Consider the following 2,500-nt stretch of genomic DNA (forward strand, 5'->3'; position numbering starts at 1 on the left):
ACGAGTGCAGTTTATTATATAAAATGTTATAGTATTAGATATTATCTTTTTAAAGAACATGCTATACACAACTCTAACGCAATCTGAAAAACCTGGTTGGCTACTTTAGCAAGATGAAACTTAAGTGTAACTATTGATAACTGATTATTACTAGAGCTACTTAGCAGAAATGACAAAAATATTTGGATATAAGACAGGTGCAATCCAACATCTCCAGTCATGCTTTCCTGTTTATCTGCATCCATTTCTTATGAATCGCTGCAATTACGAACCTTATGGATCGTAATTGCCGCCCTTATAATTTTCTTCATACGCACTGAGATCAAATGTCTTTTGTAATCTCTAGAATTATTGCTTTTTCAGACCTATTTTACTTACACACAAATAAACACACACACACACACACACACACACACACACTCACACACACACACACACACACACACACACACACATATATATATATATATATATATATATATATATATATATATATATATATATACACAGTATATGCATTATCTATATTATAAATCACCCCCCCCCCCCCCACACACACACATATATATTGCATATATAAATATATATATATACATTATACATATATATACATATATGTGTGTGTATGTATAAATTCATGATATATATGTACATATGTACATATATATATACACACACACATGTATATATATATATATATATATATATATATATATATATATATATATATATATGTATGTATATGTATATATGTATGTATGTATATATATATATATATATATATATATATATATATATATATATATATATTATGTATGTGTATGTAGGTATGTATATATATATATATATATATATATATATATATATATATATGTATATATATATATATATATATATATATATATATGTATATATATATATATATATATATATATTAAGGATGATATGCATATACATATATATTTATATATACATATATGTAGGTATGTGTGTATATATATATATATATATATATATATATATATATATATATATATATATTATATATATATATATATATATATATATATATAATATATATATATATATATATATATATATATATATATGTGTGTGTGTGTGTATGTATATATGTATATATATGTATATATATATATATATATATATATATATATATATATATATATATATATATACGGACGTATATATGAACATAAACATCGTAATGTTTGAACTCGTGGTAAAAAAAATAATTCATGCGTATAAATTTATATACACACATGTACTACAGGATGTACATATACGGGGTTTTCTTTATATTCAGATGTATAAAACGTATCTAAGCATTACATGAGCATACTACTTAAAAATACATTTCGCAAGAAGCTAAATATAAAGACGGCAATTCATGACGTCATAAGGCTTGTGGTGCTCAACTTACTATAAAAGACTCAGGCTTTTCTCGTTGCTTTAGTTCTATCACGATTCCACTGGAAACATGATCTTTAAGGTAAACTTACACTAAGCGAAAGGAACGTGTAGTGAACAATCTTTTACAAACTATATTCGCCAAACTTTCCCTAAAACTTTTTTTTTCTTCAGGTATCTGTGTTTGTGGCGCTCTCAGTCGCCGTCACAGCCCGCCCCGACACTCCTTCCTACTCTCCTCCAGCTCACCCAGCCCCTTCGTACTCGCCTCCCAGCCCATCATACAGTGCGCCCGTCTACGCAGACGTGAGTGTGGATTTGTGTTCACTATCACGTCAATATCATCTGCTAGCTTTCAGGTGTACTGGATGCACTATTTTTTTATTTTACTTTTAGACGATATAAAATGAATGGTCGCTGTCATCGTCTATACACCTACCGTTTGTTTTCCATACAGGTTCCACCCCAATACAATGCGCAGTATAACGTAAATGATGAGTATTCAGGCAACAACTATGGACATCAAGAGGACCGCGATGGTTACAACACTCAGGGAACATACTACGTGCAGCTCCCCGACGGTCGTCTGCAGAAGGTGACTTACTACGTTGATGGCGAGTCCGGCTTTGTTGCTGAGGTCACCTACGAAGGGGAAGCACAGTATCCAGCTTACGAACCATCTACTTCATACCAACCCGCCCCAGCTTACCAACCTCCATCATCTCCATCTTACGCCTAAAGTATTTCAAGCCTTATTTATTGTAGGAAATATATCATGCAACGACAAAAGTATTTTATTTGATGACTCAAAGCAGTTAATCTCTTCTGAGTTGACTGAAAGAGCTTCCAAATTCAAAATTATCCCTCAAAATACAACAAATAGAATATAATGACAATATGAGCAAACTTGTGCACAAATACCAAAGACGTTCACATTTCGTACTGTCAATTAACAGCACGAGAATATGAAGAAATAGGTACCTCTGCTTTTCCATTTCCCATAATTTATAGATGTGTATAAGCTCGCTGTGTATGAAAACATATACATGTTTTTGTGAATTTCTGTAACATG

The 2,500-nt window shown here is 30.6% G+C and overlaps 1 protein-coding gene across 1 annotated transcript in view; it reads left to right on the plus strand.

Moving 5' to 3' along the window:
* The first annotated feature begins 1,496 nt into the window (after positions 1 to 1,496).
* LOC125027498 (cuticle protein 7-like) overlaps positions 1,497 to 2,500 on the plus strand; it is a 1,049-nt gene continuing 45 nt past the window's right edge. Inside the window, exons 1-3 of the mRNA XM_047616575.1 lie at positions 1,497 to 1,510; positions 1,603 to 1,734; positions 1,886 to 2,500. The exon at positions 1,886 to 2,500 is cut by the window's right edge and continues 45 nt beyond it. Coding sequence (XP_047472531.1) covers positions 1,499 to 1,510; positions 1,603 to 1,734; positions 1,886 to 2,167 — 426 coding nt within the window. The 5' untranslated portion in view covers positions 1,497 to 1,498 and the 3' untranslated portion in view covers positions 2,168 to 2,500. The remainder of the gene's footprint in view (positions 1,511 to 1,602; positions 1,735 to 1,885) is intronic.

The sequence above is a fragment of the Penaeus chinensis genome, chromosome 7 (genome assembly GCF_019202785.1).
Source record: "Penaeus chinensis breed Huanghai No. 1 chromosome 7, ASM1920278v2, whole genome shotgun sequence".
Classification (NCBI taxonomy): domain Eukaryota; kingdom Metazoa; phylum Arthropoda; class Malacostraca; order Decapoda; family Penaeidae; genus Penaeus; species Penaeus chinensis.